Source organism: Tenebrio molitor, chromosome 9, assembly GCF_963966145.1.
Source record: "Tenebrio molitor chromosome 9, icTenMoli1.1, whole genome shotgun sequence".
NCBI classification, from domain to species: Eukaryota; Metazoa; Arthropoda; class Insecta; order Coleoptera; family Tenebrionidae; genus Tenebrio; species Tenebrio molitor.
In genome coordinates this window covers 2,429,193-2,453,577 of record NC_091054.1, presented here as the reverse complement: position 1 = coordinate 2,453,577, position 24,385 = coordinate 2,429,193, and the positions used below count along the sequence as shown (strand labels likewise).

Here is a 24,385-nt window from a genome sequence, read left to right as displayed (position 1 = left end):
TGGTACAATGGAGTACCCAGACAGATCCTTGAAGATAATCGGGTCAATTTTAGATTTCCAAATATATATAAAGGCGATAGAAAAGCAGACAAATTCATTAGTGAACACCGCAATGAAAACAATTCTGTTGGTAACCCTCTTGGTGGCTGCTGCTTCAGGTAATTATTCAAAGAGTGAAGGGTAAATCAGATGTGACCCTATAATTTATTACAGCAACCCAACCAAAGATCGCATTGTCTCATCCCAACGTCCACATCACCAACGGCCAAGATGCAGCTGAGGGTCAATTCCCTTACCAAATTTCCTACCAGTGGGGATTCCTCGGCTTCTTCCAACACGTCTGCGGAGGCTCCATCATCTCCCCCACCTGGATCCTCACCGCCGGTCATTGCGTAACCGAAGTACCCGCCATCGGCGAGTACAAAATCATCGCCGGAATCACAACCCTCGACGAAAACAACCCCGAAAGACAAGAAATCAATGTTATCAACAAGATCGTCAACCCCAACTTCGGCAGTGGTGTAGGACCCAACGACGTCGCCCTCCTCCAGCTCGCCTCACCTTTGCAGTTGAATGACAAAGTCCAACCCATCAGTCTTCCCGCTGCTGGGTCTGTACCAGCCGGAGATTCTGTTTTGTCCGGGTGGGGCTCAGTCTCCACCATTGACATTCCTTTCATGCCCGACCAATTGCAAACCGCCGATCTCCCAATTCTTTCATACGATGGTAAGTTACTTGATCTACTCATGAATTATCAATTCGATTTTCTCTCGTTTAGATTGTCGTGCGGCAATCGATGCTCTTCTCGACGGCACTGAAGAAAATCCTCTTTCGGAAGAGTCGAATGTCTGTACTGGACCTCTCACTGGTGGGGTCAGTGCTTGCTCTGGTGACAGCGGTGGTCCGTTGGTCCAAGACGGTGCCGTCATTGGTATTGTTTCTTGGGGATTTACTCCTTGCGGTTCCGAGGGGGCTCCTTCAGTGTACACCAGAGTTAGCAGCTTTGTCGACTTTATCAGCGAATACGTGACGGATTTGCCCAAATAAATACCCTTTCACCATTCCAATAATTAAATAAATTTATAAAATAACTTAAATCTTAATAATTATTGAATTGTTGTATCCAGCTTAACTTTGCAAATGTATTGTGGGTTGCATTTTCAATTTCGTCGGGCTTGTTATCACTCGTGAAATATCCTGTATGTGTATACAAGTGGTTTGATTATCATTTGTGAGGGACCGAGCACCGTGGCCGCGTGAGATGCGCGCCTGGTTTGAATTCGGGAGGTTCGAGGTTCAAACCCCTGACCGGACGCAGGTTTTTTTCAGAGATTTTCCTCTCTAGTCCTGTGGATTCATACCCAAAGAAGCAAATGCTGCTGTTACAATTACCTTGACCTGACCTGACTGGCTACAACCTCTCGAGAAGTCTCTATCGCCGGTCATTATGCAATTTTCGGAGAGCACTGAGAACTTCAGTAATAATGAGCTGAGAATGTCTTTGGGGTTAATAAGAAAGTCAAAAATTAAATAAAATAGTTTTAATAATGCAAAATACAAACACCAATAATTTTACATGCAAATAATCGACAGAGACCGATTCAATGTCAGATGTATTGAGTCAACAAGACTTAATCCATCTTTATAATAAATAATCAAATTCGGCCTTCCATAGATGCACATCACGTGAATAACAATGTCTTTCCATAATTACATATTACTTAACGAGTAAATTCCCATGCAACAAAAGAAACTAGCGTTTTATTGAATGAGAATTGAATGATTAAGACAATAGACAAAAAAAATTTATAGCTAATACAGTCGTATTACGATTACAATAGGTCATAAAATATAGAATATATTATACATTGCATACTATTATGGTTATTATGTACAATAAATATTAATTTAAGTAATTGTGAAACGTTCCTACTGGATTGATTTCCCCAAAAGCCAAGCAAGTCTTCACTTGTTAAACAGTTTTTGATACTGGCCTACGACTCGTGTTTTTGTTTCACAACTACTCAATTCTGTTCCTATTACGTATGAAAGGAGTAACACGGATATAACATCTAATAACATCAACTTGCTTTGATAAATATAGATTCTAAAAATACGACTTAAAATGAACTATGCGAATGAGCAATGTTAACAATGACTTTATACATCCTAAAGTATGACTTAAACATAACCATCAAGAATTAAATGTTAATTCTTAATTCCTCGAACTATTGGACTGCTCTAGATTAATATACTGCCTCACCAATCTCGAAATCTCGTGAGCCTGTTCGGTCTGCAACCTTGTCACTCTTTGTTGCAACAAATTGCCACATTTCATGTCCAAGAAGAGCGCCCCGTCCTCAGAGCGAACCTTTCTGGTGGAAATGACTTCAGCAAAAGGCCAATGTTGCATCGTCTCGTGTGTCGTCATCTCCAAGAAGTGCACGCCGTTTCGATTCAACGCCAAAATGTGTTCTTGCCAGTTGTCCAAATCACCGGAGACTCTCTTGACGGCGAAGAAGCTGCTGCCGAATAGTGGCCAGTTGCTCAAGACTTGCAGCACTCGGTGCTTGGCTCTGGCGACTTGGAGACCGGCAGCTTGGCCCCAAGAAGTTTGCACCAGAGCTAACCATTGTGGAGGTCTGGGTTCCCGCAACCCCAAAACAGGTTTAGGCAGCAAGAACTTGACTTCTTTCAAGCTGGGAGGATGGTTGAGGTCAGCTGCGCGATGGAGTAGCGCCGCGATTAGTGCCATGTCTCGGATCACACTAGGGGGTAGGTTGGGGTTGCCCAGTCTTAAGAGGAGGCCTTCAAGGTAGTCCGGAGCGACTTGGTTGAACAAGACTTCGGTGTATAAAGGACTAGCGTCGTGTTTCAACGAGTGGTACCAGACTGACCGACAGAAGATCAAGTAAAACGGTTGGGCGGCTTTGTGCAGTTCAGTGGTCACGTCTAAGATGTACTCATCTGCTGCCAAAGGCATGGTAAAAGCATCTCCTTGGACTATACAATACAAGCTAAACTCCTGTTGCTCAGCTTCACTACCAACACCAATCAGACTGCACAGTTCAGCAATGACATCCGCAACAACAGTACTGCATCTGGTGTTGACAACTCGCTCAGCTCCTCCTGGCAATCTATAGATCTGTCTTCTCGCACTCCTTCCGGCACTCACCGCTGTCACTTCCTCGACCGAGGGGACGTTCTTACGGCCTCCGCATCGCTGAGTCTTTCGCAGATTGGCGAGGCAGACGGCGGCGGTGCCGTGGCAGATGCGTCTTCTGTCGGAGGCGGCGCTGGAGAGGTGTTCGGTCAGGAACGGGAGGAGGTTGTCAGAGCAAGCGAAGTATGCGGCTACAATCGACAACAGTCTCCAAGCTCTTTGACACGATTCGGGCGATTCGGATTTGTTGCTGGTTGTTTGCTTCATCAATTGGCAATAGACCTCGTCTCGTAAGAGGGCGTGCTTGTGGCAGTGCTGGAATACATTGATCGTTTTAATTGGGGATTGACAGGATATTGAAATCTTGGCTCATTATTATAGTAAGTAATTGGGAATTGAGAGTTTATAACTAGTTGTGGGATGATTAAATGTGAAGTGTGAATGAAGATCGACTTAATTACATTGATTTAGTCGAGTACACTAATGACTGGTAGTTTTACGTAAAGTTCATTAAATTATAATGATGAAAAATAAGGAATAAGAACTCGAGTGTGGTTAGAATTCATTACAAGTCCTGTTAATGTTTTCATTTTCATCTTTTAACGTTGAATCAATTTAAGAAAACCTTCTGAAGTAGTGATGGGAAACTACTAGATTTTGTACTCGGAAGCAAAACTGTCAAAAATAACTCAGAACGAAATAACTAAAAGTACGTCGGACCGAACGACTCACGTTACGGAGCCTACTATGAAGTTTTAGTTCCTATTTCATCTAACTGGGGCGCTAGTGTCATTTGAGTACAAAACTTAAATTTTGGTGGTTATTTCAGACATTAATTTTGGAATTTCGATTAAACTAGTGCAAACATTTCATCGAGGTTGATTTAGTGTTGCTGCGGACTGTGGAGATGTTGATTAGAAACTATATCTTACGTAAAACGGGACTGATTAATGAAGAGTGGTTAAGACTTCGTGTTGGAGAATTGGAAGGCAATTTTATACTGTGAGTAAATGTAGGAATAGTCTTTTAGTTATGGCACATTTATAAACCATCCATCATTTACAAAATGTTAACATAACCTCGAGTTTGTACATTGTGAGGGAGAAGAATTACTTACGTAGGGGAGACCTGCGTAATATGGAAAAAAGCATGACATAATTTGGTCGAGATTGGACATAATCAAGTGGGCAAAAACAAATGAGGTTAGATTTAAACAGCTGATCAGAGTTGTAATCCGGTGGTGCGTTCACAATCGACTCATCAATGCCAACTTCGACGCCAAGTTTAAAGAAAAGTAAAGCCTTTTACTATCAGATTTATTCTTCTGCTATTTATAGGTTATGACTTGGGTATGCAGGCTTAGAAAACATAAAGATATCACAGCTGCTAACAATTTCAACTCCCGTTATCGCAACAACACAAAAACTGTAATTGAAATTTCAAGTTTTCCAGCAATTTCATAGCTTAATCGTATGTATTGAACAAAACAAGTATTGGTATGTAGGTTCTGGATTATTTTCTTGTTTTTCCCAAGAAGAAATTTGTATGAAGCGCACCAAGTTATCACAGGTTTTTAAACATTCGTTTCGTTACAGAGAAAAGTTCTCACGAGTGTGGGAACCAATTGAATAATCAGTCTATTGACAGTTCTATTTGTTCCAATTCAGGTGTATATCTTCGCATCTGTGAACAAAACGAAAACAAAATCGAAAAGAAAGATAAGACGGAAAAGTAAGAGCGAGATTTTTCAGGCATGAGAAAACACAATGAACATACAAATTCACCAATAATTAAAACGTAAAGAAAATGTTAATTCGCTCATTCATTTCCACCGACCGAAAAGTGACGGTTCTTGTAATTATGGAACATCTCGAAAAAATTAGGTCACTTTCCCCATAAATAAAGCGAATTACAGTACAAGTTCTCATTTAAATTGCATCAGACTTGCTCCACTATTTTTTGTAAATTATTTAATTGTAATAAGTGTTTCACTAAAAAGCGTGACTGAATAACACAACTCACCATTAGCACTGTGTACACGCATTTCACTTCGGGCATTTCCGGTGTTAAGGGCAGGTCCCCGCAGTACCTCAATATGCACTCGAAACACTCGACAGCAAGGGGGGTCAGATCGGGGTCCTCTAGGCGCAACAGAGGGCCCTCGATTGAGGTACCTTGCCACTTGATCAAGTCGGTCTGCTGCTTCCAGGTCCATTCTTTGCGTTTTTCTTTGGATTTCAGGGAGGAATCCATCTTCAGGAGTTCCAGGCTGAAATCACACAGATATTTTAATTCGGACTTGTTGTGGTCCCGGGGTTATTTGTATTATTATGTAGGTACCGGGTGAAGTGTTTTAGGACTATTCCCATTCCGCAAATTTAGGCACCAGATTGGGTATTCAAAAGCAGACGCATCATATTCGCACAGTCGACAACCACCAACTAAATTTTATTTATCAAACGAATATACCGCATGTGATGAGAATGTTTCGTCATTGTTGTTGCTCAAGAATAGCTACTTTTCTTTTCAGGCGAATAATAATAATAACTCGGTGGTACGATAATTTCTCGAAGACGTGAGGTTCCATCGTTGCAAAAAAGCAATAAAAATCTCGAGCACATTATCAAAACGAGATCAGCGTGCTGTCATTAGTGTTGAACTATAATTTATTCAGGTATTGGAGCCTTTCCGTTACTCTTGTAAACTCACATCTAGCTGTTATATAAGTTAATGACAGATTATCAATAAGATTTGGTGGTTATGTAAAGACGAAATCACCACACACACCAACACAATCACGGAATCAAGACGAAATGTGAAAAATCGTAATGAAACAAGGACACCCCACATGCTTTCTAATTTTTTACAATGAAAGAAAATGCCTGCGACTGTTGCACTTGGGTGATCGAAACGTCTCCAGACGTACTTAATTAGTACCGCTTTGTAATTTTAATAGTGCTGAACTGAGGAAGGTCTCTCGATTTCGCAAGTGATCCCGATTTATAGTAAAATGTAACTGTTTTCTTCAATTCGGCAAAAATAACAGTGCAGAATTATACAGGGTGTCGCAAAATTAACGTATTCCAAGTCGCCGGTCTTCTAGGGAAAAATCTCAGGAATCTCGAAAAAATAAAATAAAAAATATAGGGGGGGGGTCTTTACAAAGATATATGGGTCTGAAGGTTCAAACTTTTCATCATATTTTCTTCAAATAAAAAATATAAATGGCTGACATTCATTTTGAAATACCTATGGTGAGGATGATTATGTAAAATATTAAAATATAAATGAAAAGACATTTCTTGAAAAAAACAGCTTTATCTCGAAAAAATAAAAGTTTTATTTTTCCAATTTTTGTTCAAAAGGGAAATACAACATAGCTAGAATATTAATCAGGTAGTTTTGAACAAATATTGGCAACTTTGATATTTTTTTCAAAGTGACAGCAATTTTTTTTTTAAACATTTTTACTTGGTCAACAGGATGTCCCCTTCCCCTACTAAGCCCCGAATTCGGAATACGATAATTTTAAGACATCCTGTAGTATCATATTCTCTTGGTCCAAAGAATGTTTTTTGAGAATACTTGTTCTCAATTTATTTCTGAAAAATAGTTCACGTTTTTGATTAAAATCAAACGAGCTAACAATATAAAAGTAAATAAAAGGCCTTGAAAGAAGGTTTTGGTGAAATGACTTATGCCCTAACTTCAGCAGCTGTCAAATCATAGATAAAATGCGTTCACGTTGTTTTGTCGTGATGGGAGGCCATGGAAATTTTGCATGTTATTTTGTAGTAAAACTGTGTTGAATTAGGTTATATTTTTCTAAGTTTGAGGTTATAAATAGCGCCAATGTCTAGTGCATTGTTGTCAGTTTTACTAGTTTGCAATAGTCCGTAATCATCAAGATCTAGGCAATAGTTCGCAACCATCAAGATCTAGTTAAATTTCAGCTAATTAAAAACGTTTGAATAATGACATGGTCAACAGTTTGTTAAATGATCTTTATCTTGTATTATGGTTGTTAATCTTTTCATTAAGATAAAGATAATGTGTGAAAATACATTTTTTAGATGTAGAGCGTTGCTTAAAATGTTTTCTAAATTAAAAAATATACTTCAGATCAATTTCCCTTGGAATTGCTTAAGTAATATCTTTATTTCGTCCTCTCCAATATGATCATTAGAAACACCAACAAAATGGGAAGTAAATGACAAACTTTGATAGATCAAAATTGAACAAAATATTCCAATTAAGAAAGATACATTTTTCACACCTGTTTTCTAGTTCTTTTATTGTATATCGTTGCTAAAAATAACTGAAATAAATGTAGTGCCCAAGGATTAACAGTTTTCAGCTTTGTCATCCTTAAAATGTGGATCCTTGATGGTGCTCAACTCTGATTGGTCAAGTTTAAGATGTCATTTCTCGATTATCGCTTGAGATAGGACTTTTTTTCTTTAAAATTTAGATTATCACGTTTACCCAAATACTCTCTTTTTTCTCTGGGGAGACAGTTCTGGGACACCCTGTATATTATGTTGAAGAAGTTTTCTTTGTATTTTACCATACAAGAATGAAGTAAATAATTACATTTAAGAAATCTACTAGACCAGCTCAAAGCGTTGTAGAAAACAGTTCCTAAATAATGATCTATCTTGACATAGACTTTATTCATTTTTTATGTGAGTGTCTAATTTTTTCCGACAATTCAGTATAATAGAAAAATATTGGAGGACGTTTTCTTGTTATAAGAAGTGGTCAAAAACTAAGAAAATTGGCGAAGATAACCCGACCCTGATCAAAGGTCACAGCCACAGTTTTTTTTTAATTATGAGTTTATTCTTTTGGTGGAATTCTTCCTTGGAAGGCATAAAAAAATAAGTTTTCTAACGAGACTTTGTACAAAGTTTTTGCTATTTGAAAATGCAATTGGAGGAAACTCCATTACTCATTTTGTCTTGTGAAACCGGGCAGTATTGTGTTCCGATTTTGTTCGAGGTACTCTTCCCGGTCATTGGTCGGCCGCTCATTGGTCTGCTAATGAGCGGGCTCCGTGCCGCGTTTCCTCCCATAAATGGGTGACGCCCTCCGAAATTCGTTCACTTTCGTTCACGTTCTAAACTTGTTCGTTCTTCGAGGGGCGGGACTCAACCGGTTCTTTCCAGAGTCACTCCGGCGTGGAGTGGTCCACAAATCTGTCAGTCTGAGGTTTTGATGCATTTTGGAAAAATTCTGATTATTTTATGAAGATATTAAGCAACGTCGTAAATGTACTGAAACGGCAAAGCAGAGAAGGTTTTTCCTATTTGCTCCAGTAAATCTGAATCCAGTTGTTATTTTGCAATTTTTGACGTATCTAAGATTGAAATCAATGTTAATTTCACTTACTCAGCTGACTGTCTAAAATTGTGCATGGCGAACTGCATCAAAGAGTATTTCCCAGTGGGTGGTAGCGGACTGCTGGGCGACTGTGCCCTTTCACCTCTTTCACCCCTTTCGGCCCTCATCTCGGTCGGCGACGCCGACAGTCTCGGCTCTTGGACGTTGTTGACCTTTCTTGGAGAAACCTCGACGCGTTCGACCGGTGCTACTCTCTGCGGTGGCGATAGTTTCATTTGTAACTGCAACAAAGATTACAGATGTTATGCCAGCTCATTACCATATGGCGCTGCCGCCATTTATTAAACAATTCAAAGAATCATTACACGAAATAATCCGCGGTCAAATCAAATTAACTGAGTTGGCTCGTTAAGGCGCGTTTGATGCAATAACCGTGTTGTTTTACGGTATCCGCGGTTTCAAATAGAAATAGTGAAATTTTTATTGGAATTTATCTCCAATTGCAAAAGCTCGAAGAGATTTATTGGGAGATAAAATGAAAACATGATGTATGCACAGTTTCGAAAGGGAACTCTAGTAAGTCGTGAAAGGAAACGATAATAACACGTGCTGTAGTCTCTAAATTGTATTTCCTGTCCTGGCGATGCTTTCAGGCATCTTTTGACTTCTTATCGACGTAAATAAAATGAAGATATCCAATTAAGATTTTTTTTTTGTGGAGCAAAAGAAAACACATTAATTGCTTCATGACTTTATAAGCACGGAATGCGATTGCATTTTTCAATAGAAATTCTTCTGTTAATTATCTGGATCGATTAACTGAAAATCAAGAGGCAATCGTGAACTTAATAATTTCTGCCATTCATGTAAAATAAATAATGTTACAACAATAGACCATAAATTTGCTAATTGCAACATTTATACCTATGGAAATAGTATACAGGGTGTCGCAAAATTAATGTATTCCAAGTCGGGAGTCTTGTAGGGAAAAATCTCAGGAATCCCGAAAAAATAAAATAAAAAATATAGGGGGGGTCTTTACAAAAATATATGGGTCTGAAAGCTCAAACTTTCCTTTTCTTCAAATAAAAAATATAAATGGTTGACATTCATTTTGAAAAACGTTTGAAGAAAGACACTTTTCATAACGATATTTAAAGAATTTCGCTATGATTAAAAACAGTGTTTCGCAGGTTTAAAATAGGTTTTTCAGTTGTCATTAAAATTAATTAGTTTTACAATTGTGGTGACGTCGAAAAAGTCGTAAAAGCAGTTTGTTAAAAATCAACAATATTAAAATTAGCGACCTTCAGTGGTAATTTATTTTCTTTTATGTGCACATAATTATTAGCGATCTTTTATGGCAATTGGATTTTATGACATTCAAATCATTACTTGTAAATAAATATATGTGGATGAAAACCTGTTGACAACAGACCAGAAATTTACTTTCTAATGTTTCTCGGATTTATTTATGAAACGTCAGGAAGTTAGAGTTTACATTTCCATCGGATTTAGTTTTGGATTGTAAATTAGAGAAAAGCAACGCCGCACTTTTTGGTGAGCAAAAAATCTCCTTGCAAGTTCGTGGCATTGACAACGAAATTTTTACAACTTTCTCTTGGCAGAAATTATTGAATATGCGATAATTTTATTAAGTGCTTTGGTAAAAGCATTACAATGTACAAATTGTCTTTTTCCATTTTGTTAACCACTTGGAGGAAACCGGACATGCATAAAACAGATGCGCTGTCCAGGCAATTTAGTATTTTATTGCAATTAACCGTTATTCATGCGAATGCGTCATTCTGCGGTGGGAATCTTCCTGGTGCAACCAAAATGGTTTCGCTCTTTCATTACCTTGTTACGCAACAATTAAAATAATTGGGGTTCAATTCAATGGAGTCATTAAACTATGACCGAGACTAAATTATACATCAGGTAATTTATTGGTAAAGTGATCCGCCATTATTGTTCGGTATTATTTACGTCGTATCTTTTCATCCATTTTTTCGTCCTAGATGGTTACGTAATTTTCTGCTCTTTAGTCCAACCTCAGGCATGATGTTCGAAGTCGATGTAATTTGTTTTGTGTGATTTAAAATTTTATAAAACTGGTTATTGTGTTTGTTTTTTTTTTCGATTGGAATCGAAAACGTTTCATGTCGTTCTCATTCCATGAAATATTGCAAAAGTGGTTATAACAATGAGGAGATTTTAACTGGAATCCTCTGTACCTTATAAGAAAATGGAGAAAGTGAGTAATAAAAAGTTTATTGGAAGGTGGTTGCAGTTTTATTCCATTTGCGAGTACACCACATTTATTGCAAAAGGCGATGGTTTTCATTATTTAGATTGAGCATTTTTGTTTAATTTTATGTAATTGTTTGCAATGATATTTATTAGGTTTTGCTTGCCCAGGTTTTGGAGCATATCTCTAAAATTCAAATTTTAGATTCTTTTAAATTTCACACTTTTAGCAAAACAGGATTTAAGGAAGATACTAGCAGGAATTATTAAAGATATTAAAATTTCGCCCAGTTGCGACCTCGACTTCGTCTCGGACGTCAATATCTGGGCTTAGCACAAAAAGACTCACTTCTACTCTTAATGATATAATCTACTATATTTCCTTCTCTTACTCTTTTTAAAATTTCGTAGTGGAATACATTTCTGATAATTATACATATTTATTTAAAAGAAAATACTTTCCTAGTTACTCAGTAAAGGCGCCTTAAGTGTTTATCTCATTAGAAGCTTATTCTTCAAATTTAAAAGGAAATGTCTTGGACAAACTCGATTAATTAACACATTACCGCCTTAACGATTCACTTTTATCTGTTTTTTCACCTTTTCCTTTATGTTCGAAGAAAAAACCCAGTTTCGATGGCAATGACCTTAACTTTCCTTTTCTACATAAAGCAATTATTTCGAAGCACGTCGTAAATCCACTCTTTTGAATTGACTTGAAGCAATCGATTATGTGGAAAAAAATCTTTAGGTAATGGAGTACAAGTAACGCTATTTATTTGTATTTTCGCTCACTAGGTAAATGGAATGTCGCAGCAAACCCGTGGAAAATCTGTTTCATAAGAAAAACGCGCCGAAAAACGGATACTGCTATTCATGCCACCTTAATTGACAGATTCTTTTGTACCAAATCACCGCTTTCTTTTTCTGATTATGTGCCAATTAATCATATGGGCGTATCCCGTGTAATCGCTGACTTGCTGGCCCCTGGGCCTTCCTGTCACTTCTTAAAAAGGCCGTGACAGTTCGACTTTTTTCCATTTTAAAAAAGGAAGCGCATTTTCTACAAATTTCTCCTTTGCGAATTAATTCGATTGAACCAAGTACGACACTTTCTTTCTGGAGATGAAATCGTTTTGAAAACGTCCTCAATCACAGGAAGTCATGTCTGCTCATCCGAGTGACCGTTGTGCAACAACAGAAGCAAAATTAAATGTTGCGATTAGATAATATTCGTGGGACACAGTCATGCAGGTTGACTTTTTGTCCAATTAACAATGGGAACCTGAGGATTGTTGTCGAAAAATGGATTTCCTGTGGTAAAGTCACCTTCACGATAGTCCCATTAACTGGACTTTAATCTGTGTCCTTTACCGTAAAGCACGCATTAATTAATTGTTAGTTGTCGAAGTACCTATCAACGAGAGATAATCTATACATTTATTACCATAGTAAATGCTGGAAGCAATGGCGTGTACTGTACAATAATCGGTTTTAATTATTATCGTTATAGTCGTCGATAATTTGCTTGCGTAATGGCACAATGTTGTCCTTTTATGGAATTTGAAAAAAAAACTAATTAATTACGTTATTAAATAAATAGTCCAGTCAATGAAGCACAAAAATCGCTAAAACTTCGTAATCCTCACAAACAGCTTCGATGTTGATGATTTTTTTTTCAAATGTGTGTTTTTATATACATATTATGTATTTGAAATCAGAAACATTTTGGTTGGGGCACATAAATATTTATATTGTTTAAACAATAATTATGTTATTTATGGAAAAAATTCAGTTTTTTACGATATTTATTGAAACTGAATAGTAATGGGTATTTAAGTCTTTTTTTTTTCATTATATCATTATAAAAAACTTTAAATTATGTGGAAATTTTCCAAAAATGTTTATAAACAATTAATTATGAATAGGATTTTTTTAAATGATACTATAAGAATTCATATATACAATAAAATTAGAAACGCTTATCATAATTAACCATTTGCAACTGTTACAAGGAATTCGCTGTATGACACGATGCTAAATTTTGTAGAAAATTTGTTAGAAAATGAGAGAGGATCTGACAAAGACAGACTATGATCCTGATCGTTCATTGGTCCTGATCGAGGGTCTCTCTCATTTTCTAACAAATTTTCTACAAAATTTAGCATCGTGTCAAACAAGCTTTACATTTTTGATATGGTTACGATATCTTTTGTTTGTCACCAGAAACCACATAGCCCCCAACCTAACCAAATTTATGGCAACCTAGCAACGAATATCCCTAAATGAATGGTGCTACCAATATTTGAAAAATTATGTTGGCAACAGATGTCATTACAACTTTCAATTTTTAAGTTTTGAGTTGTCTTCTTTCGTGTTTTCTTGGTTTTTCTGCGAATTCATTTCTTCGTTTTCATTTTATCTTTCAAAAAGCTGTTCTTTTCAGAACTCTGGGCAATTATAATATTATTTATGCAATTACAAGCGGTGGAAATTATTTATTGATTTTCGTATCCCACCTCCACCCGGCGGCACGGCAATTTTGCCGGAGTACATACACTATTACGGATAATACTATCAAGTAATAGTGCAGTGCTTATCAACATAATTACCGGCGTCTCGCCTCCACATTTTGACTTTTTTGTGTTTTATGTTCTGTGTCAATGTTAAGGAATTTCCTCACGATGTGACATGAGTATAATAATATACCTTTTTGAATTTCAACCACCAATGTGTTCTCTAAGTCCAAAATTTTTAAATTTTTAAAAAGAGATTGCGGTACTATTCCTGTTGCTGAAATTATAAATGGTAAAATCGAATTTTTTTCTAAACACCAAAGATTTCTCATAGCAACGGAGAGTTCTAAATATTTATTAATTTTTGTATTATTATCGTGATGAACTGATGATTGTTTGTTTTGATTGGTAGATCAGGTCACCGCGGGGAATAGGGGGGTTCGGGAGGGTGATCGACGCTTGCATTTCGAATCGCTTAGACATTTTGTTGCGACGTTAGTTTTTTAATCATAACTTGACTAATATTCCGTGAAAATTATAATAACAAAAACCATCGTAATCAGAGAATATCGGTCTTTAACTCTTAAAGAATACATTTTTTCGATTTGAGGCTTAGTTCTCGAGCAATGGAGTGAGAAACGTAAAAATACGGCAAAATTAACGAATTTTTGGCGAGCGTCGAACAGAGATACAGCCATTTCAATTTTGTTCTTCCCATAAGAAGCAATGCTAATTTGAAGATTGTTTATTTTTTTACAACCAAACGGCTACAGAAAATATTACAAAGTTTCCACCAAAAAAATATTTTGAACATCGGCTATCGGACACGCTACGTAAGTCGAAATTTTTGAATAACGCCCTTTTGCACACCACAAATGTATTTTAACACATGCTTCCTTTATTGAAAATTCAACGAAAAGATTAGATTTTGTTGTTAAAAATTTAATGTAAAATTTGAAGGTATTTGAGGTTACCTTTTGAAACAATTATTGATGAAAGATTGCCAAGCAACATTTTGTACACCCTTTAAAATCTCAAAATTGGGCGCGCTTTATTAGAAACGTCAAATTGTGAAAATTAATTGAAAACACTCTAAAAATAGACTACAGCGGCAGAAATTTCAATATTGTTGAAAAATGAAAAAAAAAAATGCCTATGGTGAGTGTCGTAAGAACTTCAATGACACAGTTCGTTTTCTCGTGGAACACTATCCAAATGTAGACTTTACAAAATGTAAGGTTAAGAGAGTCGTCAATTTATTTGAAGACACAGGAAGCGTACGTGAACTAAATTACCTTGCTAAAATATCCCGATCGTGTTTGACTCCTTTATGGAAGAATTAAAGCATCCAGTATAATAATTACGTCCAAATGTGGTCTTTAACTTTGTAAGTGTTTGTAAGGTTAGCAAGATAAACGTCAAATATGTCATCTGCGCTTCTGCGAAAAGGGATGACCAAAATTCTGCAAAATTGCGCGTTTGTTTCATACGCGTCTACGTTTTTGCATTTGCAGCCACGTTTAACACAGTTTTTTGCTTTTTTCTTGCAAACCAGACGTCTTTCGAGGACGAGTTTCTCCCTACATCATTTTTTATTGACGATCAATTTTTTGATGTAAATCTTAAGTCATTCAACATTTTATAAAGGCATGCAAAAATTACGTTTTTTAGACTTGGGTAATTGCATTAATGGGATTTTATTCTTCACCATCTAAAATATCTGCATTTTAAATTTCACAAAAATCCGCTGGAAAATAACCGAGTTATTAGACTCGAAAGTCTTAGCTGAGACACCCTGTATACCTATGTAGCGACCATTTAGCCGTTTTCCTCATTCAATTCCTCTTACTTATGTTTCTGATTTCAAATAATATATGAAAACAAATATTCAATTTTTTTTTAATCAAAATCGGACCTGTTCTTGAAGATTAATAAATAAAAACCTTCATTGACTCGACTAAAAAGCTATTGCACTTTTCGTACAAGTAATAATTGTTCCTATTTACTGTTACAAAGCAAAAATGTTTTAATTGTTTTTTCTTTTATGTTCACAAATTCAGACATCGAGAGCAAATTTTTTAGAAATTTTGAGATTGATTTTATTATTCATGTATGTATAATAGAAGTTTTCTCACTAAAAAGAATCCGTGAATTATATTTCATAGTAGTAAAAATGATTTAAATTAAAATCAGTCGTGTACAATTTGTAGGTATACAGGGTGATTTTGAAATTTCTGCAGATATTTTAACCAGCGGTAGAACTCCACAATAGGTAACGATTGAGTCAATAATGCCTCATACAAATGTTGATATTTTTCGAAAAAAGTGACTAAATGTTTTTCAAAACCCTCCGAAAAATAAGGGAACTATAACTAGTTTTTTGGGGACACCTGTATTACATTCCAGTTTATTTCTGTGGAAAAAATGTCGAACATTTAAATATTATTTTATAGATATTTTACGATGTACTAATTTTTTTTTTAATCAAGATACCTGACGACTTGTTTCATCTTATGGTAATATTGTATTCGTCAACAACATTATTTTTAACTGTTACGACATTATAGACGTCTGATGTTTAATATTAATGAATATTAAAAATGTTAAAATCTAAGCGATCCTCCATATTTCTATCTCAGAAGTTACTCCAAGTAACACCATTAAACCACGAAGAGTTCAAATTGTTCCTCCTCAAAAATCAAAATTTCTTACCTCCTTATTTGCGTGTTTCGCACTTGTTGAGGTACTGCTGCTACATCCACTGTCCTTAATTTTACTAGCACTGCTACTACTACTGTTATTACTGCAATTGTTATTCCCGCTGCTACTACTACTACTACTACTGCTGACGACAACATTACTCGTGTGAACTTTGGGGTGGTTATTGTTGCAATCTTTCCCATCTTTGTTGTCCTTCAGGTTCTCGAACCTGGCCAAGATCTCTTTGACGGACACTTTGGGTTCCGCTTCTTCCGGTATAGTCTCCATTCGCGACGCGACCACGTCTTGCCTCTTCTCCACCCCATTTCCGTCATTGACGTAGTCGTAGGTGTCCGAATTGCTGCCGTCCGACTTGGTCCAGGAGCGTATGCTGCCGCAGGCGTTCTGCGAATAGACCTCGCACTTGACCGTGAACGAATTTTTCGACTTGGTGTCCGTGCCCGAGTCCGAGTCGTGCGAGTCGTCGCTGAGGCTCTCCGAAGGGTTCGACGAGTTGGCCAGGCTGTCCAGGGAGTTGGCCCGGAAGTTGTCCGCCAATTCGGAGTTCTTGTACTTGGATATTTCCGCCCACTTGGTCTTGTTCATTTTTTCGAAACGATCACCATCGCAGTGCAAACGGTAGCGCGGTTGGGTTTCGAATGGCTTGCCGGCAACTGGCGAGCCGATGGTAGGCAAGGCTACTAGATGAGCTCTAATAGTTCCGCTGACCCACTGATGACCAGCTTCAGTTTTTATGTGGGACACTGCATAACAGGTGTTTACGTCGGGGGCTCGATGCGTGGATTCTCATGCTCCGTTGACGAAATGAGCCTTCGTCTTCGACGACGATCTTCGAGTTTGGAAAAAGTTTCATCTTCTGATCGGTGTCGAGATAAGCGCTTCGGGTTTTGGGCAACAAGCGGAAACTCCGGAAGAAAGCTTGGAAAATTCGATGGTAGTCGAAGAGTTGAATGGATTGTAATGACTATTCTATGTAAATCCATCTCGTAAAGCTTTTAAATGGCCTTGATGAGAAAGTTTTAGAAAATGTCCACAAGGCAGAACTTGCTAAAGAACCGAATCCGTTGCTTTTAACATTAACACGTGGTTCGCGTGGTTTAATTTGATAATAGCGAAAGTATAGTGTGATAATCCCAAAATCAATAAAATTTTATATCTCTCTAAAAGTTTTTTGACATGTTTGTGGTCGTTTCCTGTATAATTTGATTAGATTAATTTGACGTAATCAAGTGAAAATTGTTCCTCCGGGCACAACTCGTATTTACGCAGATGATCAAGTCGTTCCTCTTCAGATTACGCACGTGAAATATGGTTGTGTAAGACAGTTATGTGAGAAGACCGAGATTTATGATTGTCAATCAAATATTGGCTAATTTTCCCCAATCAAAAATAAAAAAAATCTGAAGTAATTTCATAAACGCAACTAGTTATTTAATCTTGGTAAAAAATCTCTTGCTTGTGGAGCAATTTTGCAAAATATGTAAGGAGGTGAATTATTATTTGATTTAAAAATTAAAACAAGGGTACAAATTCTAAAAAATAACATAAAAAACTCGTTTTATAAGGGCATTGGCGCACTCGTCCCAGAGAAAACTCCCCTACGGGTCGTTTTCTACACCTGGGACTCGTGCGGCGCCAAATCAACCCTTATAAAACGCGTTCTAACCAGATTTTAAAACCTGACACGATTAATATGATTTAAAAAAAATAGTTATAAAATACAAATGCTAGAAAAAAAAAATAGAATATTATACACGACGATAAAATGTAATTATCCTCTCGAAGATAAAATACAATTTTATCATCTTGTATAATAAATAATAATTATTAGCTTTTTTTAGGTTCAGACCTGGTAGTAGAAAAATTTTTGTATGCATCTTGGAAGTGTTTTTTTTTTACCTCGGATGGTTGAACCATTCTCGGTTAAAATTACACATCCTTTCATTAATAAATAATTATTTTTTATACGTTCAGAACCTTCAATAAGAAAGTAATATGGGAAATATTTTCTATAAGTTTTTAATTATGTAAGAGATAAATATTTTGATAGAGCTTTATTTCATGGTGTTACTTAACACAGAAGAAATTTATTGACTAAGGAACATTCTTTACCGCTTTAAATTGCTACCGGTTCTGTTTTATTTCAAACGTTAGCATTTGAAGTTAATATGTATATTTTCATCCGATTTAACTTAAAATAACAAATAATATTGACACGGCGGTGTATTGAGAATTGATTTTAAAAACTCTTGGATTTTGTAGTAAGTAGAATATTTATTATTAAATACTCCAGATCGTTCTCTAATTTTGTCCTGATGTATACAGGGTGTCTCAAAATTCGCGAATTCCGAATTCAGAGCGTGGTAGGGAAGGACCCAGTGGAGCTCGAAAAATACTTAGAAAAAAAAATTCGCTCTATCTGAAGAAGATATAAGCACTTAAAAAAAACAAATTTAAGATTTTTTTTACTCCAAAGTATTCTTGAAAAAATTGTTTTACGTTATTATTTTCCACAATCATTATAGCATAAATAACAACAAACACTGAACTTTTCAGTCTGTATTTGAAGAAAACGCACTTCAAAGAGTGCACTTTCAGATCATTGTATCTTTGTGGAGGGAGTCCCGATTTTTTTTTTTTTTATTTCCATATTTGGACTACTGAAGTGATCCCCTACAACGCTCTGAATTCGGAATTCGTGAATTTTGAGACACCCTGTATACAGTGTTATAATAAAGTATCGCACAAAATTCAGAAAACGTACAGTATTAATTTTTGAAAAAAATCCAAAAACACGTCAAACAGTTTTTAGAGTAAATTCTTGCTTTAAAGTATTGTTTAATTAATTTATTAGTTATTATTAAAATCAAGTTTATTTCGTTTTTTATTGCTTATTTATTTAATTTGCTTATTTTTTTTATTTAATCCCTACTTAAACTAGATTTTTATAATCCAGAAAAATAAGCTCTATCAAATGATCTAATCGGAATCGTAGCTTTCCATTTGGAAAAAATATTAATGACGTCATAGCTTTGACAAATTTGACTAAATTTTTTTTTTCTATATGCGTTAAAAGACGCAGAATTTAAAAAGCTGTCTGACGTGTTTTTGCATTTTTTTCAAAAATTAATATTTTGCGTTTTATGAATTTTGTGCGTTGTTTTATCATAACCCTGTATAAATTAATAAATTGACTTTATCTTCAAGCGATCGAAAATCGCGCCTTTGTGTATCTCTATAGAAACAGTTGAAGTGTTTTTTTTTGTAACCGGATTTGAAACACTTCAAAATTTAACTGTATGCAGCAAAACAAAATAAATGAGCTTATGTCCGATTTTTTTTTTTTTTGTGATCCAATGGACGATAAAATAGTAGGATATATCATTCAGAGTTGAAGGTTTCTTTATGCTTCGCCCAGTTGCGACCTCGACTTCGTTTCAGTCTTCAATCTCTGGGCTTAGCACAAAAAGTCTCACTTCTACTCTTAATAATATAATCTACTATTATATCAAATTTTTGTAGCTTTCGTGTTGTTACAAGTACAGTTTTTTCGCTAAAATCCTTGACCATTTAAGTTCAGAAACAAAATAAAAAATGAAAATACAAATTATGAGTTTCCTAAAAAACTGCGGTCTTAATATTGAAAATTCTCTATTTCACTGCCATTTCTTCTTAATTAAAATTGCATATTTAATTACATCCTTTTAATCCCAAGTATCAAATCGTTTATTAATATTTGAAAGTGCATTGTTCACGTTTAGTGATTACCGTATTACTTTAAAAGGATATCAGTGCAGTTTCGCTTCTTAACATAATTTAAAATAATTACTGAACAACTGTGAATCGTTCAGAAATCATGAGCTATGCCGTTATTATCATTAATTATCTCTAATAAAATTCATAAGCAGCTAGAGCCAATGTAGCAATAAGTTTCTCAACTGGGTTATTCTGCGTGAAATTAACCTTTGCCTGCATCAAGAAACTCATAACGAGCACCACATGAATGCAAAATATCTTAACGCACTAATAACAATCGTAATCGCACTCCACTACTTAACACTGTTTAAGAAAATACCAATTAATACAAAAACGGAGAGAAACATTTTTTTCCAAATAGGCCATGAAGCGATCTAATTAAATTATAATTAGTAACGCTCAAGCATCTCCAGTTAATTTGATGCACCAACGATTCATCATAAATAACGGAGTGTTTAGATGGTCTTCACTTACCTTGCGATTCTCAGCACAGAACTTGGTCACCATTTCGGACAGTTGCTGCGCTCGAGGTGTGTGAAGACTCAGTCGACCTTGAGGACCGTCAAAACTGACAGTTGTGGGACGCGGAGCTGTACACGAGGCGATTTCTTTCAGTGGGAACGATTTGATCACTTGGAAATGGTTTTGGTCCCTTTTGACCAAGTGCATCCCCCAGTGGGACACCGCGACTAACTGGACCTCCGACAGCTGAAATGATCGAGTGTTAGTTCAAATCAAGCACCAAGATATTGTATTGTCTACCTGTGCAGCTCCAGACACCGGGAAGAGTCGCGCGAAATACAGAGGCCAAGTCCTGGCCAGTTCTATTACATTTCTTTTGATGTTAGCTCTGTGCGAGCTGTTGTAGTTTTCTGCGGTGATTCCATAACCTGACAACATGTTGACCCCGGCGCGCTTTTCAGCCTGCGACAGTCTCAAACAAGGGGTTATTCCGTAGACGTCGCCGACGATTTGGCAAAAGATCAAGTGGAGGATTGAAGGCGGGCCTAGAGCCTCGTTCGGCGAGAAAACCTCCTTCCGGACTCGCAGCAGCCAGGACACTCTGTTGTAGGTGACACACGCCGACGCCCCCAACGGGACGAGGCGAGTGGTGGTCTTTGGTGATTGGGTTTGCGCTTGGTCTTCTCTCCGAGGAGCTACCGGAGATTTGGGAGGTGGTGTCTGAATCGGACGCATGAATTCCGGCCACTCTTGCACTACAAAACACAGTTAATTCCCTTCGGTTTCAATCCTTCACAAACCTACCTTCGTTTCTTTCGGTTTTGTCCGTCATTTGTGTCGAAGCAATCGAATGTTTCTTCTCTCTCTCTTGCGCACTCTTGTTGAACTGGTGCGTTCTAAACGTGGGCCTTTCCCCAGTCTCTTTCATAACGTTTCTATTTTTTTCGTAACTCTTCCTTTCGGTTTCCCAACGCTCACTTATAATCCTTCTCGGTTGATCGATCGAAGTAATTGTGGTTGAATCCGCTTGGTCCCAACTGTCTCTCGACAATCTGCCGTCGTTCTTGTCCACATCTAGAGCTTCTTTGGCCCAATGGTTGCTGCTGTCGTCTTGGGTTTCATGCGTTATGGCACTCTGCACTTCCCAATTGGCACTGAAGGAGTTCCTCTTGGAACTGTTCTGGAGCACGCGATTTTGGTGGACACCAAAAGTATCCCGGTCTTGGCGCTGGGCCATGAACGACTCCCTCACTGGTTCCACAGGAGGCGGCGGTTGATTCGGGCGAACCACTGGCGGTGGAGGCGCCGGCCCCGGAGGCACAGGAGGCAGCGAATTAGGTCCAATAGGTGGTGGAGGAGGACCTGGTTTCCAGTTGGAACTAGACCAGCTTTGTTGTGTAGGGGAGGTGCTTCCATTGTGACCAACCTGAAACAACTGCGTCACCCACGACACAAAAATCACTGTGGGGAATATTTACATGAGGAGGAGTAACCGGACTAGATTTCCCGCTTGCTAGATCTTGAGAGTCATCACCCCATCTCCCAGCCAGCTGCTGCTCCAACATCATTTTTCTCGTGTCTTCCAATTTGTTGACAGCCCTCGCAGGTTTTTCGATTTTGCTGCTGGTGGATCGTACCGAATGGTTCGAAGTGACTTTTTCCAACTTTTGCCGCATCTCGGAGCTGAGTTTCAACTTGCCGACGCTTCCTGGTGAAGGTCTTGACGCCCCAATTTCGAAAGAGCGTTTGGAGCTGACTTTGGCGGGTCTTTCCGTCTCTCTAACAATCGGTTCGAAATCGATTTCGTCCCATTCCGCTGAAGACTCAGCTTTTGCGTTGTTGTGGCCATGCCCGTTAGTCACCACCAGTGACTGCTCTTTGACCGGAGTTACTTTGCGTTGATGCTGGCGCAACTTAAAATGCATGAAATCCTCTCCGTTCTCGTTGCCCTTTTCGCCTTGAGGCGGAGGCCAACGCCATTTCCCTATTCGTACAGTTTTTGCTCTTCCGTAGGGATCTAAGAACGGTCTCACCTCGCTGGGGTCGGTGCCGTCCAGTGGCGGGGGCATCGGCGGAGGAGGTGGTACCCCGTTCCGCATCATATTCAAACTCATATTCGATTCGGAACTTGCTTTGCGTGATTTGTATTCAATCGAGGAATGAACACTCGGTGAACTGCTCTTCCTGGTGGCACTGCTCGATGTCTTGAAACTAGATTTACGATTAGGACTTGATGATTGATGCACTTGTGCCTTAACGGTAGTCTGCACAGCTTCGTTAGCTTTAACTTCAGTCGGTATTTGCTGAGTTAACAATTGTTGCAGTGCTTGATTCTGTGCGAGTAATTGTTGTTGAATTTGTATATTTTGAGCCATCGCAGACTGCAAAAAAGCACGCTGAAGACTTTGCTGGTACGACGCCATGTCAGTATTGTTGGGAGGCATGTTGACAGGTGGTACGTTATAAACAGGCATGAAACCTTCCTGCGACGGACTCAACAAAGGCATAATCACAGGTGGTGAACCCACTATAGGTGTAGGGATTGTAGAAAAAGAGTAACTAGGCCCAGCACCATTTTGCTGATGGGTGGTACCACCACCTTTAATGCTCTCCACTAAATTATGCTTCTCAGTCAGAGCTTTCAAACTATCATTGATAAATATGGGTCTGAATAAATCACTGATGTAGTCGTCAACGTTACCATTCCCGGCACCGGAAGCTCTTGCCGTATTTTGCTGCACCTGACCGGATGTCAACTTCTCGACTTCCTGGTCCAAAACGGAACTTCCTTGACTGTCCCTTCGATTCCTGTGACCCCCTCCTTTGATTTTCGTAACGATATGGTCAACATCTGACATATCCAAATTGTTGTCAATATTGGTACCCAAAATTTCGTCGAGGAAGTCGTCTAAACCGTCAATGTAGTCACCACCACCTTTGATACTTGCTGCCAAAGACCTAGCGTCGCTCAATTCGTCTAGATTCCCGTCGAGAACCGGACTAAACAATTCATCCAAGAATTGGTCAACATCGGAGGCTTGGCTCGGTACTCTGACTCTTCTGACGTGACTGGCTAAGCTCGGAGTTTCGCTTGTGTCAGACATGGCTGAGCTTCTGACACCAAATTCGGACTTTTCGATGTGTGCCCTGCTCGAGTGTGAACCAGGTGGTGCTTTTTTACCAGTGTATTGAGATTTGATATATCTGGGACCTCCCCGATGGGAAGTACTAACACTAGACACATCAGGATATTCGAAATCAATCTCTTGCTTGGACATGTAGTTTTGATTTGCTATGACTGGTTTGATCGGTGCCAGCTGTTCAACAGAGTGGTACCTGTCGTTAAGCCGCGATTGGCTCAAACCCAAATCGCACAATGGAGTTGGTTCTGGTTCACTCAACAAATTGTCTAAGCTCCTGGACCTCACTTTTTCTATATCAAAGTACCTCTCGTTCAAAGCAGAATTACGCGATAGTGCTTCGTGTGATGACTTTCTTGCAGGAGTACTAGTCACGGGAGATTCTCTATGAGGCGAGTACTCATGATGACTCTCCCTTGAAGCCTTCCTGGAACTCATCTGACTCGATTGTTTGTGAGTTGGCGGCGACTGACGTGTCACCTCTCTGGATATCTTCCGATTGAGATGAGTTGGCGGTTCTGGGGGTGGTACTTGCGGCCGCGTTGGTGGTGTTGGTGTGTGGTCAATTTCAACAGGCGCCGATCGACGAGTACCAATTTTGAGAAGAGACGATTTGGAAATGGGGAATGCAGGACAGAGTTCTAGTTCTGACACCAGATCCATAACGTAATCAAGACCGCTGCCTTCAGACACCATTCCAGCATCGTCCATCACAACACTCCACCCTTCAGGGGAAATCCCCAGTGTGTTTATGGCCAAAGACGCAGCTTCTTCACACGTTGTCCACGAATCGACATTGATCGTTGCCACGTTATTGTCCGGAAGAGTCAAGGGTAGAGCTGTGTTTGATCTTTGACGGATGCTGCGCCACTCCAGGAGCGTCGGAGGAAGAGATCTCGCGTGGGGTGCTCTCTGCAACCCTCTAGTGATCTTCCTTTGCAACAGCTCTTTGTAATTTTGTGTCGCATGATCCGTGACAAATTTCAAAAGATATCTGGAACGTAATTAGTGTAGAATATTTAATGATGTAGCCG

The 24,385-nt window shown here is 38.2% G+C and overlaps 2 protein-coding genes and 1 long non-coding RNA gene across 3 annotated transcripts in view; 2 read left to right on the top strand and 1 right to left on the bottom strand.

Annotated features, from left to right (window-relative positions):
• LOC138137663 (trypsin-1-like) lies at positions 1-1,097 on the top strand. Its single transcript, XM_069057179.1, has 3 exons — positions 1-158; positions 214-726; positions 779-1,097. The coding sequence occupies exons 1-3, from the start codon at positions 8-10 to the stop codon at positions 1,045-1,047; spliced, it is 933 nt and encodes a 310-aa protein (XP_068913280.1). The 5' UTR covers positions 1-7; the 3' UTR covers positions 1,048-1,097.
• A 429-nt stretch (positions 1,098-1,526) lies between these two features.
• The window catches only part of Myo10A (Myosin 10A), a 48,832-nt gene continuing 25,973 nt past the window's right edge, over positions 1,527-24,385 (bottom strand). Inside the window, exons 8-14 of the mRNA XM_069057178.1 lie at positions 21,690-24,345; positions 21,016-21,637; positions 20,512-20,966; positions 20,224-20,457; positions 8,555-8,787; positions 5,186-5,432; positions 1,527-3,478 (exon numbers count right to left, since the gene is read on the bottom strand). Of these exons, the coding sequence (XP_068913279.1) occupies positions 2,216-3,478; positions 5,186-5,432; positions 8,555-8,787; positions 20,224-20,457; positions 20,512-20,966; positions 21,016-21,637; positions 21,690-24,345 (5,710 nt within the window). The 3' untranslated portion in view covers positions 1,527-2,215. The remainder of the gene's footprint in view (positions 3,479-5,185; positions 5,433-8,554; positions 8,788-20,223; positions 20,458-20,511; positions 20,967-21,015; positions 21,638-21,689; positions 24,346-24,385) is intronic.
• LOC138137668 (uncharacterized) overlaps positions 3,917-24,385 on the top strand; it is a 70,617-nt gene continuing 50,148 nt past the window's right edge. Inside the window, exon 1 of the long non-coding RNA XR_011161822.1 lies at positions 3,917-4,165. This is a non-coding gene — a long non-coding RNA (uncharacterized lncRNA). The remainder of the gene's footprint in view (positions 4,166-24,385) is intronic.

What these genes read in the sequence shown, in the direction of transcription:
- LOC138137663 (XM_069057179.1), top strand. Translation starts at nt 8, where the DNA reads ATGGAGTACCCAGACAGATCCTTGAAGATAATCGGGTCAATTTTAGAT. An exon ending in CTTGGTGGCTGCTGCTTCAG is followed by an intron (nt 159 to 213) that starts GTAATTATTCAA and finishes AATTTATTACAG; the next exon opens with CAACCCAACCAAAGATCGCA. An exon ending in CCCAATTCTTTCATACGATG is followed by an intron (nt 727 to 778) that starts GTAAGTTACTTG and finishes TCTCTCGTTTAG; the next exon opens with ATTGTCGTGCGGCAATCGAT.